Raw genomic sequence first — 16,397 nt, 5'->3', positions numbered from 1 at the left:
CTACCCTAACACAACACATATGTTTACTTATACCGCAATGACTCCCAGCAGTCTCTGAAATATCCTGCACCTTGTTTTCCAGGCTTCTGCTCATTCCAATAGAAGCAGTGTAAGGATCACTTTCATCTCGGGCGCCTCCTTAGCCAGGTGGGAAGGAGCAGCAGTGCGCAGCACGCGCTTCTTGATTAGACCGGGGTTCGAGCCTGTCACCACCAAATACGGAGGATGCGGAAAGGTCAAGGAATGACCACCGCATATTCCTGTAGCAATATGGCCTTAGTTGCTAATGCTCCTAAGAACCAACCAACCAACCAACCAACCAACCAAACAAACAAACAAACAAACTTTATCCTCTGCCAGTGGCTACTGTTACTGTATTAGTCCTTGTATCCCCCCCAAGCTAGCAGTTTTCCGACCAACCCAAGACTGCCTCGATAGCATCAGAAAATATTCTTGCACCCTTTCTGTTTAAGTCTATCCCATCCCTGTAGAAGCAGTTTCTCCTGTTAACAAGTACAGACCAGGCTGAAAAAAATTCTACCCCTTGAACCTTGTACTATCTTTCCATGGTCGAATTGATCGACAAGGCTGTCATCATATACTCCCTCCTATCGTGTCTGGGCAGAATTGCAGACACTTTCAAATGCAACCCTAATTCAAGTCTTTTTTTCAACAGTGACCTGTACTCCTACTTTTCTTCCAAACAGCTGCTCACTCTGTATAAAACGCAAATCCGCCCTGCCATGGAATATCGTTCCCACATCTGGAGTGGTGCCCCCAAAACCTCTCTCAGGCTTCTTGATACCATTCAGAAGAGGGCAGTTAGGTTAATTAATGATTCATCTCTAACAAAATTCTCCACTCGCTGTCTCATAGACGTACTGTTTCTGCTGCATGCCTCTTATATAGATACTTCCATGGGCACTGTTCTTCTGAATTGGCTTCTATAATTCCCGCTCTCTCTTTCAAAACAGTCTGAACACGCGCAGCCACCAGCCAACATCCATTTACTGTCCGACTTCAAACCCACAGAACCAACTTTTCATCTTCCTCATTTATTCATTCAACTGCCGTTTTCTGGAACAACCTTCCTTCATACGTATTTCCTGAAAATTACAGTGTACAGAAATTCAAGTCCAGTGTCAACAAATATCTTCTTTCGTCTTCTCAACCTCCAACCCAAGCACGGTACTAAGTACTATAGGTTCTAATACCTCTCATGTTTGTCGTTTACATATTAAAAAAAAAAAAAAAAAAATTGACAACAAAGTTTAACAGAATTAATAGATTTTACTGATTAATTGACAATATTATATACTATACTATACTAACGCTATCTAGTTCGGGATATATCGTTGTATCGTATAACAATAGCGGCAAGTTACGAACGGTAAATCTGCTATTTCAATTCAGAATAAACTAATGATCCTGACTAGGTGTATAAGCTACTTATAGAAAATAATTTGATGTAACAATTGGTCAGTAAAGCGGCTAAATATGGCTAAAATTCTTCTCGTTCAACGGAGCTGCAACTTGTAACACGTGGATTTGATACCCTTACCGATACTTTTATGCAATTACAAGGCCGAGTAAAGAATAAATGCACCAGATTAATCAGAAAATCACAAAATAATGCTATACTACTAAATTTAAATCAAAAGTTTTAGAAAAACAACAATTTCAAATCAATAGATAAGAAAATACACTTAGCGGCTTTGAACACGTCTGGCTCCCACTAGCCTCGTCAGTCTGTTGACGAGGCTAGTGGGAGCTACATTCTAAAGTTACATTCTAAGGTGTGAGTATTTGGTAATTAGTTTAATGAACAGAATGTTAAGCAATTAGAAATCCTCAGTTTAAAAATGTTTCCCAAAGCAGAGTAAAATATTTATAAATTTTGAAATAGTACTTAAAAATGATCTTTAACTTATATTTGTATATCTTTTCATTTTTATTTGTATATCTTTTCATTTTTATTTGTATAGTTAATATTCCATACCCTTAGGTGATTTTCCCTTCTAAGAAATTTTCCCACATAAGAAGTGCTAATCCTAGAATCCCTTGGAAAACTTCTTGTCCGGGTTCTACTATATATATATATCTCATCATCTATCATCATTCCACTATTGCATGGGTCAACATATGAAGCCTCACCACCATGCCCTGTCCGTGTACTTATCTCCGTTGTTGATTTCACTCCAATTTCCTTCTCTCTTAATGACATCGGTCTTTATCATGTCCTGCCATGTCATTCCTGGTCTCCCCCTTGGTCTTTTGTCCCTTAATTGTAAATCAAACATTCTTCTTGGCAAACGCCTCTCGTTCATCCTCTTGACATGTCCAAACCATTTCAAACTGGACCTTTCAATCCTATTCTGGAGTTTTTCAACCTGAATTCTCTCTCTAATCACATCATTCCTGATCATGTGAAGTCTTGTCTTTCCAGCTATGCTCCTCACAAATCTCATTTCTGCCCCCTGAATTCTGCTTTCATCCTTTTTTCTCATAGTCCAAGTTTCAGATGCATATGTCAGAATTGTTCCGTAATAGGCCTGATTATATAGCCTTCTTACACTTCAGTGGTATGTTCCTGTTCCAGATCAGGTCTCTTGTCAATATATATATATATATATATATATATATAAATTTGTATAAACAATTTGATTTATTTTTTTATGGTATGTCAATTTTGCGACTCGTATACGTTTTGAACTTTCACTCTCAGGACACTTCAACTACAAAGATGACTGCAACTCCGCTGCCACTTGCTGTTTGGCGATCTGGATCTGGCATCTTGTTCGGTCCACTTTCTCCCTCTTTCTCTGCAGGGAGGGAACGATTCTTGCCACCCCCCTCCTCTTCTGGTGAGGCCTGGGCCTGCCTCTCTGATACTTTGGGTTGCCTTACCTATTGTCCCCATACTTCTACCTTTTCCGCCAGTGTTCATTCCCTCCCCACTCTACTTGTACTGCCAGTGAAAAGCAAATTTAGCATTTTTTTTTTTTTTTTTTTGTCTTTTGTCAGTGCACCCTCAAACTTATGTATAAAATTTCTTTAAATGCAGTTTGAAGGTAATTTGACTGAGGCTATAATCATAATGATCAAATCACTATGTGCCACATTTGTATCTACTTTAGTTATTAGTGTATGATTTCAAAAGATTACAAAGATGACAGAAGGTACACTAAGTTTGTAGTACAATAGAATAGAACAGAGAAGATACACTAAGTTTGTAGTACAAACTTAGTTTATTTTCTCTATTCTATTAGAAATTGAATAAAGAGAGGGAGTAGCCCATTTTTTATTATTTTTCTGTCAGTTGATATTCTGAAGGGACTTTTTTTTGTTTTAATCCTTCATTTTCAGCAACTAGAATTTGAGAATTTATTTTTACTTTACAGTTTAATGTGCATAAAATAGTTCTGCAACTTGGTAATCCTACCCTTACGTGGATTCAGAGTCCGTCTCCTCTTGATGGCTTGCCCGAAGATGTGTTAGGTGCAATGCTCCATTATTTGTACTGCGAATGTTTGCCTAATAACCTGCAGGAAGAAACTGCCAGAAACTGCTTACTCCTAATAACAAGATTAACGGGATTCCAGAAATTTGGAGAACTGTGTGAATTATTTCTTAAAAATTCTGCCCTTAAGCAACGTAAGTTAAAAAAAAAAATTCTCTTTTTTTTTTTTTTGTTTCTTTTCCCTTTTGCCCTTCCTTGCTGGTTGTAGCTGATATTTGACCATGATAAATTTCTCAAAAACTAATATGATAATGTTCCTTTTCTTATCCATGCTCATGATGAAACAAGCATCATAGTGAGTACAAAGTCACAATTAGATTAGCTAGTTGTTATATATCTGTGTGTGTGTATATGTACACACACACACACACACACACACACACACACACAGATGTCTGTGTGTTACGGGAAATATGATAAATCGGAAAGTATACATAATTACTGGCTATTATGTATAATTCCCAATAATCTCCAATGCTTACTGGTAATATTGATTAATTGAAATTAGATGCCAACAGAATACAAAAAAAAAATCAAAGTTTAATGTTATTTATTATTACAAGATAAACTATGTGACATTTTTGAATTGCACAGTTTGTTACTATTTCTACAACTACATTTATTACTGTTGCATTTTCCTTTACAATTACATTTTTTGTAACCTTGACCACCAAATATGGGAAAACTTCATAACACACTCCCGCAAAGATAATTCTGAGTCTGGAACTTCCGCGACACTTATAAATTTTTCATGGCATATAGAAAACTCATTTCTGGTATAATTGTTGGCCAGTTTCCCTTTCTTTGTACCCAATTTATATAGTCCACTATTGTCAATATCATAATAACTGCCAAGCAATTTCTTGGGTCGCTTCTGGCTCTGTCAACATCAGGAATTCTTATACGTACCGTATCACCTACCTTTCCAGTAGGAAACTTTTTGTTAGACACATTTATCATTTTTTTAGCTTGTATTTTAAGATTTTCTTTTACTATTTTACGTTTTCTATATATTTGTGCTTTCCTATTCGCAACAGTATTATCCAAGTCCTTGTTATTCTCTTTAATATCCTCCTTATTCTCTTTAATATCCTCCTTATTCTCTTCAACGTCCTCTATATTCTCTTCAACGTCCTCCCTATTCTCCTCAACTTTCCCCATATTCTCTTCAACGTTCTTCCTTATATTGTCATTTTCAATTTCAATACTCTTTATGCTAGTGTCTCCTGTAATCTCTCCAGAATCATAAATATTTGTTTCCTTCTCTATCATATGATCATTTTTAAATTGCTTCATTATGTTTTCTAGTTCTTCCTCTTCCTTTAAATTGACAACAACTTCTTTGGGAAGCCATGAGGTTTTGACGCCAATTTTAATGGGCGAACCAAACATAGCTTCATAGGGACTGCATTTTAATTCCTTTGCGATATGCTCTATTTTTCATTAATTGAACAAATCGTAATCCTTCACTCCAGTTGCGTGTTTCATTAGTTTCTAGCCATGTACTCAATATATTCTCTATGTCCTGGTTTGCACATTCGACAGAAACTTGACTCTGGCTGTGCCAAGGTTTACTCTGTACGATTTTGAGTTCTTCCCAAGAAGAACATAATTCTTCGATAACTTTATTTGTCAATTCGCGACCGTTATCACTTTGAAGGATAGAAGGAGCTCCAAAAACAGTAAATATATCCAATAAAACATAAGCAACTTCTTCAGCACGTTTGCTTTTTAAGGGATGCAATTGTACAAATTTTGTTAGGTGGTCTTGATATACAAGAATAAATTTGTATCCCTTGTTTTGCTGACTTTGCATGTTAATCAGGTCTACCTGACACCTACTATTCATTTCGTTAAACACCATTTGCTTAACCACTAAGCCTTTTTTAGGAACTTTACTTTTCTTCTGACAAGGCTCACATAAGTTTAAATATACCATTACAGACTCAGCAGTTATATTTTTATACTTTTTTTGAATTTCGTTCATCATCTGATTTCTTCCCCCATGGCCAATAGCTATATGAATATTATGCATTGTATCAAAAATTCTCAGTGCAGACATAATATTTTATGCTTTGGTTATTTTCTTGAACAGGGTAAATCAATTTATTACAATCACCTACTTTAATTATATCATAGCACTTAAGTCTTTGGTAATCTGCTGGAGTTTTCCCTGTGGTTTTCAATTTTAGTGCAAAAATGTCATTTATCAGCTGTATATATTTTTCTTTCGTTATAAAACCTTTGTTACTGCATTTTGTTTCTATTACTTTCGTTAAATTTGCCAGTAAAACTTTCTTTCATTTTTTTCAATGCTATCCATAACCGTTACACTTTGGCAAACTACAAAAATTTTCATTACATGTTAATTTCTAATTGTTTTTAAAACAAAAAAACACGTTTAACTAAAACAAGTTAAACTAAACAGGTTAAACTAAATACGTTTAACTTTATCTATAAGTATAACGTTGCATTAGATGGTGAGAATGCAGACTCAGTGGTCGTTGTAGTTCAGCCCAACAATGCTGCACTAACTAAATGCTGATGTGTTGTTGAATGTTGCACTAAACAGTAGAAATGTTGACACTGGTTGTTCTCGTTCAGCCCAACAGTGCTGCACTAACTAAATGGTAGTATATTCTAGGTTTTAGAAGCAGCTAGTTGTCTCGACAGTGCGCAGAAGCCCTTCCCTTCATTTCATTCATACGATTTCTCTGTCCTATTTATCAAATACACCAGCGAGCGTATTTGATAAATATAAAATGACTGGTATATTTAATAAATTGCTATATATTTATTAAATTCTGCAATATTATTGGCGATTATACATATTAACCAGTAATTATTCATAATCACCAGATTAATCAAATTTACTGTAACGTGTGTGTGTGTGTGTGTGTAGTAGTAGTAGTAGTAGTAGTGGCATGTGATGCAAGAAAGCAAGCGTATGAGCTTATGCAGCATCAGCCAAAAAAAAAAAAAAATCACACCATTCCCTCCAAATGCCTGTCCAGTTCTTCCTTAAATTTATTTAACCTATCAACTTCCACAATGACAGATGGAAGTTTGTTCCAGCATTTAACCACCCGCTGGCTAAAGGCAAATTTCCGCACATCTATTCTACACATGTCTTTTCTTAATTTGAATTTATGCCTCCTTAGGTTCGTAATCTGAACAAGTGGAAGGATCCCATCAGAATTCAGTGTGCTCAACCCATTCAAGGCCTTATACACCTCAATCAGATCACCGTGCAGGTGCCTAGTCTCAAGTCGCTGCAATTTGCAGAACTTAAGCCTCTTTTGGTAAGAGGATCCTTTCATTCCCCTCACCAGTCTTGGTGCCCTTCTCTGTACACGCTCAAGCAAATCTACATCCTTCATAAAATGAGGCCTCCAGACCTGTACGCAGTACTCAAGGTGTGGCCTGACCATTGCCTTATATGGAAGGACAATCACCTCCTTTTCCCTGCCAGCAAAATTCCTATATATCATTGACAAAACCTCATGACCTGCCCTGGCAGCCTGTCTGCATTGCTCAGAAAACTTCATATATGACTGCCCAATTACTCCCAGGTCTTTTTCATTTTCTACCACCTTAAGTGTAGTGACACACATTTGGTACGTTTCTCTGGGGTTACTTCTACCCCCATATGCAATACTTTGCATTTGTCTAGGTTAAACTTCAGTTGCCACTTCTTAGCCCATCTGCCCAAATTATCTAGATCCTGTTGCAGTAGCACACTGCCATTACTGTCATTAACAACCCTGCCAACCTTTGTATCATCTGTAAACTTCGACACTAAGCCTGATATATCTTCATCAATATCATTGATTACTTTTTGCATCCAGTTCCTTTGTAAACACATCATAATATCCTATCAAATTTGTGAGACAAGACTTTCCTTTAACAAACCCATGCTGTGTCTGAATTATTGCTGTAGTCTTGTCTGGATGATCCTGCAATGCATCTTTAACCAGTGACTCCATTATTTTACCTGGAACAGAAGTTAAACTAACTGGTCTGTAATTACTCGTGTCACCCTTCGATCCCCCTTTGTGAATTGGGGATACATTTGCACATCTCCAGTTTGTGGGGACCTCCCCTGAGTCCAAGGATGTTCTTATAATTATGGCTAAGGGTTTGCTTAGTTGCTTTGCCGCCTCCTTTAATATAACTGGATAGATCCCATCCACCCCAGGTGCCTTTCTTATGTTTAACTTCAACAATTTCTCCTCCACTTTGCTCTCAGTTATTACAAAATCATTAAGCACCCTGCTACAATTTGATTACCTTCTGCCATTTTCAAACCTTAATAACTCCTCATGTGTGAATATAGATGCAAAATACTCATTCAGTTTGTTTGCTATCTGAGCAGGATCATCCACAGTGGAACCATCTATGTCAAGTGGACCAATCAGATTCGTCCCCTTCCTTTTAGAGTTTATATAAGTAAAGAAATTCTTGCTGTTTTTCTTAGCATCTTTTTCCAAACATTTCTCGTAATCTGCCTTCGCCTGCCTAACCTCCTTTGTGACGTGATTACAGACTAGCTAATATCTGCCATAGGCTTCTGAGTCGCTTGATAATTTATATGCATCCCATGCATTTTTGTTCTCTGTCACGAGTCTCATTAGTTCATTTGATAATCATTTAGGCCTAAACTTTGAACAATATTTCTTAATAGGTATGAAACTTTTAGTAGCATCCACGATTAATTCCTTGAATGCTTCCCACTTAGAATTTACTGTTGGTAACATCTTCAGTTGATCCCACTGTACAGAATTTAAAAACTGTCTGAGAACACTGTACTCACCTTTACGGAAGCAAAAACCTTTTCCTTTCCCACTGATGGTAATTATATCTTTTAGTAAATCCCACATCAGTACACTGTGATCACTGCCACGTAGTGGTTCCTTTATCTGCAAAGTCTTAATACACATGTATTAAGAATTGTATATTCATTTATACAATACATTGTAAAAAGATATATACAATACATTGTATATGGGTGCCTCCGTAGCCAGGTGGGCAGGAGCAGCAGTGTGTAGCACACACTTCTTGATTAGACCGGGGTTCGAGCCCGTGACCACCAAATATGTGGGATGCAAAAAGGTCAGGAAATGAGCACTGCATATCCCCGGAGCAATATGGCCTTAGTTGCTAATGCTCCTAAAATCCAAATAACAAACAAACATTGTATATACATATATACAATGTGTGTGTGTGTGTGTGTGTGTGTGTGTGTTTGTATGGATGTATATATGTGTGTGTGTGTATGTATGTATGTGTTTGTATGTATATGTATATATGTGTGTTAATATTGAATTATTGTGCACACAGAGTGAAACGGAGACAGAATAAATTATGACAAGTTTAATCATAGGACAATGCAGTTATCAGGAGCAGTGGATGTCATGTACACCCTATCATCAAAACAATAATTCTGATTAATGACAAACGCTGGCAACGTCCACATGCGTCACAGCCACAGGCTTCAACATCCAACAATTAATCACGCAGTTCATGTACATGATTGGCAGGCAGTACACGCCATCAAATTCCATCTTAACTGTCAGTTTGACTGAGGAAGGTTAACAAAAACAATCGAAAGCTTTTTTGTACGTATCTAATCTAATATATGTATGTGTTTTTTCCTATTATTAAATTGTCATAATTTATTCTGTCCCCGTTTCGTTCTGTGTCCACAATAAAAGTAAAAAAAGTAAAGTGCAGCCATTATCAACCCACTGCAGGATGGAAGCCTCCTCAACAATTCATGCTGAGGGAAATGGACCATAATCTGCCACGCTGGTCCAGTGCGGGTTGGCAGATTGACCGTATTCAGCAGTCAGGGGCTTGAACTCCGGTCTACTCAAAGAGCGTGTGCTACTGCACTCGCGCTCCTGACCACTCGGCTGCGGAGGCCTTTTCCCACCGTAATTCGATATTAATAATGAATTCAGCATGCACAGGCCTCTTTAATCATATATACAGGGTGTTTCAGTTAAACGTTTCAGAACTTCTAAGAGGGGTAGGGTACATCCTGACAACTCGAAATCATATACCAATGGGCAGAATCGAAAATTCCGAGCTTTAGTGCAGGGAATCTTAATTTCGCACAAGAACGCCAAGTTAGTAGGATGGATGATTACACGAACGCAGAGTTAGCCGATATGCATTTGGCGTACGGGGCTGCAAATTGTAGTGGGCCAGCCGCACAGCATTTGTACGCGGAACGATATCCGGCGAGGCGTATTCCCAGTCATAATTTCTTTGCAAGACTGCACCAGAGGTTAGCTGAGAGAGGTTCATTTGAAAGAGCTGACAGGGACAGGGTAAGAACAGCACGGACTCCAGCCGTCGAACAGAATGTGCTGCAGCATGTACAGGGGAATCCAAGAACGAGTACACGAAGTCTAGCAAACGCAGTCGGGGTTTCCCATTGCAGCGTCTGGAGGACTCTCCGAGAACAAGACATGCATCCGTTTCACGTGCAGCGTGTCCAGACACAGCAACCGGAGGATTATGCACCTCGTATTGCTTTCGCACAGTGGTACCTTGGAAAATGTGCTACAAATCCCCTTTTTCCTGCTGAAGTGTTGTTTTCTGATGAGGCATCCTTCACAAGGGAAGGAATTTTCAACACGCATAACGACCATATCTGGGCGGTCGAGAACCCGCATGCAATACGACGTCGTGCAGCACAGATTCGATTTTCGGTCAATGTATGGGCCGGTATTATGGGAGATTACCTCATCGGACCTTACCTGTTACCGTGTCGTCTAACCGGACCTATCTACTTGATCTTTCTGCAGCAAGTATTGCCACAACTTTTGAGAGATGAACAGATTTCTGCATCGACGCAACAGACAATGTGGTTCCAACACAATGGAGCCCCTGCCCATTATAGCGGAGATGTTCGTAACTACCTGGATGTCACATTTGGTCAACAGTGGATCGGACGTGGTGGTCCCGTGCGTTGGCCTGCTCGGTCACCCGACCTATCATGTCTTGATTTTTATTTCTGGGGTCATATGAAATCGCTAGTTTATGAAATCGCTAGTTTGGTCCTTGAGGCTGTCACAGACATTCTCTCAGATATGCCAGACAAGCTGTTCTTGCTACCTGTGAGTCTAAAACGCTGATGGAACTGATATTCGGGTGACACTCAAGTCAAAGTGGACCCAATTTCGGCGAAGTCCGGACGGTCTATGACAGCCAAATCCTCTGCTTGCACCTTCACGATGGTGGGACTGTTAGTCATCCTGGGTATAACCTTCATGCACAAGTACATGGTGGGTGACCACCCAGGTGTGAACCAGCGTAAGCAGGGGTCGAGGTGTGGCGCCCACACCACATGGAGGAACGCCGCCCCTCTATGTTACCAGGTAGTACTAGGTGGTAGATGACTCTCATCAACCGGTGAAATACCACCACTTTGCTTATTGGAGGCTTGAAGTGGTTGAACCCAAGTTTAGTCTCTAGAGCTAAGTTCCGGCCAACCCTTCCCTATCTCTTCCATCATGCAGTATGATTGATGATTTTTGAGGTTATGATGAATGTCGTGGCGAGATCCAATATTCCTTACATTTCGAGGGTACAGCTCTAAAACGGTGTTCGCAGGCCGGCCGCTAGTTAGTACACCGGACTGAACCTATTGGTAACTCTCTAGGAAGCTTCCGGATCAGCTAGTGTATAATCTTGCTACCTCTACTCTGCCAGATAGTGACTGGAGGGAGTCCGAGTAGTGTGTATGCGGGGAGCATTGTCGAGGCCACGTTATGTCAAGGATCTGGGTATATTCTTACCACATGTACGCCATATCCAAAAATTTCATTACTTCATACAGCATGTCCCACCCACTTTTTCTTACTATTGAATACACCATGAATTGTCAAAATAATAGAGCAAGCTTATCTGCGAAAAGATCTAAACCTCCCAAGGACTTCCTAATTCATTTCACAAATATACGTGGTCTCAATTCTAATCTCAACGATGTCCATTTCCACTTGCAGTCTTCCAAACCCCATGTACTTTTTCTGACTGAATCTCAGTTATCAGTTGATTCAACTACTACTCATCTCAGGTGTCCAAATTATTTGCTGTATGATTCCTTTCGCCTCAAAGGTGGTACTTGTGCATATGTCCGTTCTGATATTCCCTGTCAGAGACTTGGCACTTTGGAATCTCCTCTCTTTGATCTTCTCTGGCTTAAAATCTCTCTACCTCATTGTGTAAAATTCATCTGTTGTCTCTACCGTTCTCCCAACTCCACTAATCACTTGGAGCTCTTTGACTTCCTCTCTTTGCAACTTGACTTTCTCCAGTCCAACTTTCCTAACAGTGAGGTAATTTTCCTTGGTGATTTTAACGTTCACAACTCCAGCTGGCTTCCGTTTTCTAGTCACACCGACCCAGCAGGTCGAGATGCTGAGGCTTTTGCAATTACTAATGACCTAGCACAGATTGTTCATTTACCTACAAGAATACCGGACAATCCTAATCATACAGCCAATACGCTTGATCTTTTTCTCACAAACAACCCTTCTAAGTACAAGGTTGAAGTGAGAGGTCCTTTAGGCACTTCAGATCACAAATTGGTGATTGCCTCTTCTCCAATGGAACTTTTATCTCATGGCTATTCCCAACCTCGTATTGTTTGGCATTACAAGAATGCAAAATGGGATGACCTGCGAGACTTCTTTTCTTCTTTTCCTTGGTCTGATTACTGTTTCAAAACTTCTGATGTCAACGTTTGCTCAGATCGTGTCAGTGAAATTATTCTTGCAGGAATGGAATCCTTTATCCCACACTCCACTTTAAAATCTCGTCCTTTATCTAAACCTTGGTTTTCCAATAAATGTGCTAAGGCTGTCCAAGAGAAGAACGTTGCCTATCGTAATTGGCTTGTTTCTAATTCTTCAGTTTCATTTTCTGCCTACACCAAAGCCCGCAACAATTGTAAAGCAGTTATTACTCAGTCCAAACTAGAGTTTGAACAGGCTAAGAGTAGAAAACTTGCTTCTTGCCCTAATGGTAGCCGAGCATTCTGGTCTCTTGCCAAAGCTATTGGCCGCAACTTTTGCCCATCTCTGCTCCCACCTCTGTCCAAACCAGATGGTTCTGTTGTCACTTCAGCCAAGGATAAAACTGACCTGCTAGCATCCCATTTTTCTTTGAGCTCATGTATTAATGATCTTGGTAAAACACCTCCCACCATTCCTAACACGCTCCATTCAATGCCTCCTGTGGTCTTCCGTCAAAAGGATATCAGAAGGATTTTGATGAATCTTGATGCTAAGAAAGCTCCAGGTCCTGATGGTATTTCTCCACTTGTTCTCAAAACCTGTGCTCCTGAACTTACTCCTATTCTTTGTCGCCTTTTTTCACTTTCTTATTCCAAAGGTGTTTTTCCTTCTGCTTGGAAATTTGCTCATATCCAGCCAGTTCCTAAAAAGGGTGACAAATCCCTCCCATCCAATTATCGTCCCATTGCAATTACTTCGACTCTTTCTAAAGTAATGGAGAAATCAATTAACCGCCAACTCTTAAACTACCTAGAAACCTTCCGTCTGATCAACGATCGCCAGTATGGATTCCGTCAGTGTCGATCCACTGGTGATATTCTGGCTTATGTTACCCATTTATGGACTAATTCAATGGAAAGGTTCGGTGAAACACAAGTAGTTGCTCTTGACATCTCAAAGGCTTTTGATCGTGTTTGGCATAAAGGTCTTCTAAACAAGCTTCCATCTTATGGTTTGCCAACTGTTTTTAGTAATTGGTTATCCAGTTTTCTCTCTGATCGCTCACTGAGGGTGATGGTAGATGGCTCTCTGTCTTCTAACTTCTCCACTAATGCCGGTGTCCCCCAAGGTTCAGTTCTTTCCCCCACTCTTTTCCTCTTGTATATCAATGACCTTCTTCCATTGACTGGAAATCCTATCCATAGTTTTGCCGATGATAGCACATTGCATTCAACTTTCCATTTTGAGAAACCTTGTCCAGCTCAATCAGCTTCAAGTTCTCGAAAATCTGCTGCCAATTCCTTAAATGCCGATCTTCAGGTAATTCTCCTAAGTTTTTTAGATGCACATTACAAATATTGCTTCCTCTGCATCTAAAAAACTTGGTTTTCTCTTTCGCTCTCGGCGTTACTTTTCTCCCAAACAGCTGCTCACTCTGTATAAATCGCAAATCCGCCCTGCCATGGAATATTGTTCCCACATCTGGGGTGGTGCCCCCAAAACCTCTCTCAGGCTTCTTGATTCCATTCAGAAGAGGGCAGTTAGATTAATTAATGATCCATCTCTAACAGAGTCTCTCCACTCGCTGTCTCATAGACGCACTGTTTCTGCTGCATGCCTCTTCTACAGATACTTCCATGGGCACTGTTCTTCTGAATTGGCTTCTATAATTCCCGCTCTCTCTTTCAAAACAGTCCGAACACGTGCCGCCACCAGCCAACATCCATTTACTGTCCAACTTGAAACCCACAGAACCAACTACTCATCTTCCTCATTTATTCATTCAACTGCCGTTTTCTGGAACAACCTTCCTTCATACGTATTTCCTGAAAATTACAATCTACAGAAGTTCAAGTCCAATATCAACAAATATCTTCTTTCGTCTTCTCAACCTCCAACCCAAGCACGGTACTAAGTACTATAGGTTATAATACCTCTCGTGTTTGGGGTTCTCATAAAAAAAAAAAAAAAAAAAAAACACCCCTGTTGACAATGCTGAGGAGCTGGTTGCAAGAATCGCAGTAGCTGCCGAAGAAATTCGAAATTCGCCTGGAGTATTCCAGAATGTTCGGATGTCCATGCGTCGGAGATGTGAGGCGTGCATTGTAGCCCGTGGAAGAAACTTCGAACACTTACTTTAATCCATGTACTTTTTGCTTCTTTTCATGTATTATTAAAACGATTTCTCACTTATGGTCTCTTTTCTTTATGGTCCTTCTGTGTACAACACCGCTTCAGGAAAGCATTTCTGACCCCACATTGCTATATGATTTCGAGTTGTCAGGATGTACCCTACCCCTCTTAGAAGTTCTGAAACGTTTAACTGAAACACCCCGTATATATATATATGTGTGTGTCTGTGTGTGTGTGTGTATATATATATATACAGGGTGATTCAAAAATGACTTTACAACTTTGCAAGTGTATAGAAATTTATTCTGGAGACAATTTATTGAACTGTCATATTGTAGCAAAAAACAAAGTTTTACCTAGAACAGTCATTTTGGTTCAATGTGACTGCCATTGGTAATACGGCAGAATCCCATCTGATCTCAGTTTCCTCCCAAATGCAACATAACATATCCAGCTTAACTTCTGTAACTGCACCGGTGATTTTAGTTTTGAGCTTGGCAAGATTGGTAGATAAAGATGGAACAAAAACTCAATCTTTAATGAAATCCCATAGGTAAAAAGTCAAGAGGTGTCAAATCTGGGGAACGAGGTGGCCATTCTAACGTCCTTGCTCAAACAATCCACCAACCTGGGAAATGGTTATTGAGGAATTCCCTTAACTCCGTCACGTAGTGAGGAGGAGTGCTTCGTCTTCCTGAAAGTGAAAGCCTTCTTCATGGTCACTTTCGTCAAACTGTGGAATGAGAAAATTTTCCAGTATATCCAGATACATGATACCATTGATGGTTGTCTCTTGGAAAAAGAAGGGTCCTTAAACTTTTACTTTGCTGAGGGTACAAAAGACATTCACCTTTGGGCTGTCACGAACATGTTCCAGATGTGCACACAGGTTTACACCGGCCCAAATCCTGCAGTTGTGGGTGTTAATCCTACCACTAAAGATTACATTGTCCAGTAATGTCTTGTCTTCCTCTATCCGATGTAACATGTCTGCACAGAATTCCTGATGAGCAGTCTTACCTGAGTGAGTAATTTGTGGCACCATGGTAAACCAGTATGGCTGAAAGTGTAAAGTCTTTGGAACAAACGCCAAACAGTCGGTTGTGGAACACCAGTCTCATGGGGTGCACGTTGTCTTGATTTTACAGGACTCCAAACAAACCTCTCCTTCACCTTTTCCACAACAGCATCAGAAACACATGGATGCCCTGGAGATTTATTATGGCGAACAGAACAACATATCTCAACAAAATTCTTGTGCCATGAGTACATTTTAGGTCCTCGGAGGATCATTTCCATATTTGGTGTGAAAATTCCGTTGCACCGTTTCTGCAGATTTCGTTTCTTCAAACCAAAACACATACTGAGCATATTCCTCTCCTATGAAAGTAGCCATTTTTAAAATGCAAGCCGCTGGTACTCGCGGTGACGGAATTCGGTATTACGGCACTACATTAGTAAAACTTAATGTTTTTTGCTACAATATGATTGTTCAATGAATTATATAAGTCTCCTGAATAAATTTCCATCCACTTTACAAAGTTGTAAAGTCCTTTTTTGAATCACCCTATATATATATATGTATATATATATATATGTACTGAAATGTACAATTTAAGCAAACCTTATATGTATATGATAGCAAATGAAATTGTTTTGAATTACCCTCATTAGTAGTGAACAGAATTCAACACAACTCAGACACATTGCCTTAAATAATTAGTATAATTTCATATACTAATTGTGGAAGGAAAATAATGTGATTAGAAAACTTTGAAATCTTGAAAAAACAAAAAAAGGAAGTTATAGTAATAAATTTATACAGAATTCTGTTTATAATTATATGGAAATCTGTTTTGAACTTTCCAGTGTTCCTAATTACCAAGTTAGTTAATGTATTTTAGGCTTGTTAGCAAATAGTAATAATTCATTATTTATAACAAAATAAGTTGACCCATCAACAGAAAAATTTGTTAGAAAGATTCATAAAACATTCT

At 39.1% G+C, this 16,397-nt stretch overlaps 1 protein-coding gene across 1 annotated transcript in view; it reads left to right on the top strand.

The window, feature by feature from the left end:
* Positions 1–16,397, top strand: part of LOC150083109 (uncharacterized) — a 773,496-nt gene that overhangs the window by 196,929 nt on the left and 560,170 nt on the right. Inside the window, exon 6 of the mRNA XM_090378391.1 lies at positions 3,402–3,654. Coding sequence (XP_090234517.1) covers positions 3,402–3,654 — 253 coding nt within the window. The remainder of the gene's footprint in view (positions 1–3,401; positions 3,655–16,397) is intronic.

The sequence above is a fragment of the Mastigoproctus giganteus genome, chromosome 7 (genome assembly GCF_048544385.1).
Source record: "Mastigoproctus giganteus isolate SK-2022 chromosome 7, ASM4854438v1, whole genome shotgun sequence".
In the NCBI taxonomy this organism is placed as follows: Eukaryota; Metazoa; Arthropoda; class Arachnida; order Uropygi; family Thelyphonidae; genus Mastigoproctus; species Mastigoproctus giganteus.
The sequence above is the reverse complement of the archived record's forward strand: the minus strand, read 5'-3'. Positions and strand labels throughout refer to the sequence as shown.